Raw genomic sequence first — 277 nt, forward strand, 5'->3', positions numbered from 1 at the left:
CCCGCCCCCTGCCACTAGAGATGGCCGTGCACAGCCTTTTTCTGGCCTTCCTTGTCGCTGAGATTGTGGCTGCCTTCCTTGCACTGAAGACCATGACCAAGCAGCTGGCAGCACAGTTCTACCTGCGGCAGTTCAAGGAGGGCTGCAGGGGATGGCCGGGGCAGGGGGGCACAATGGGTCAGGCAGCTGAGGAGGGATGATGCTGCGGGACCCCTCCATCCCATGCAATTAGTCCAGGCAGGGGGCATTAAACGGTGATTGGAACCCCGCGGCGGCT

General features: G+C 62.1%; 1 protein-coding gene across 1 annotated transcript in view; it reads left to right on the top strand.

Annotated features, from left to right (window-relative positions):
• The window catches only part of LOC104082197 (transmembrane protein 17B-like), a 1,906-nt gene extending 1,706 nt beyond the window's left edge, over positions 1 to 200 (top strand). Inside the window, 2 exon segments of the mRNA XM_009585217.1 lie at position 1; positions 4 to 200. The exon segment at position 1 is cut by the window's left edge and continues 72 nt beyond it. Coding sequence (XP_009583512.1) covers position 1; positions 4 to 200 — 198 coding nt within the window.
• Positions 201 to 277: the final 77 nt, after the last annotated feature.

Source organism: Fulmarus glacialis, unplaced genomic scaffold (assembly GCF_000690835.1).
Source record: "Fulmarus glacialis isolate BGI_N327 unplaced genomic scaffold, ASM69083v1 scaffold22189, whole genome shotgun sequence".
NCBI lineage: Eukaryota > Metazoa > Chordata > Aves > Procellariiformes > Procellariidae > Fulmarus > Fulmarus glacialis.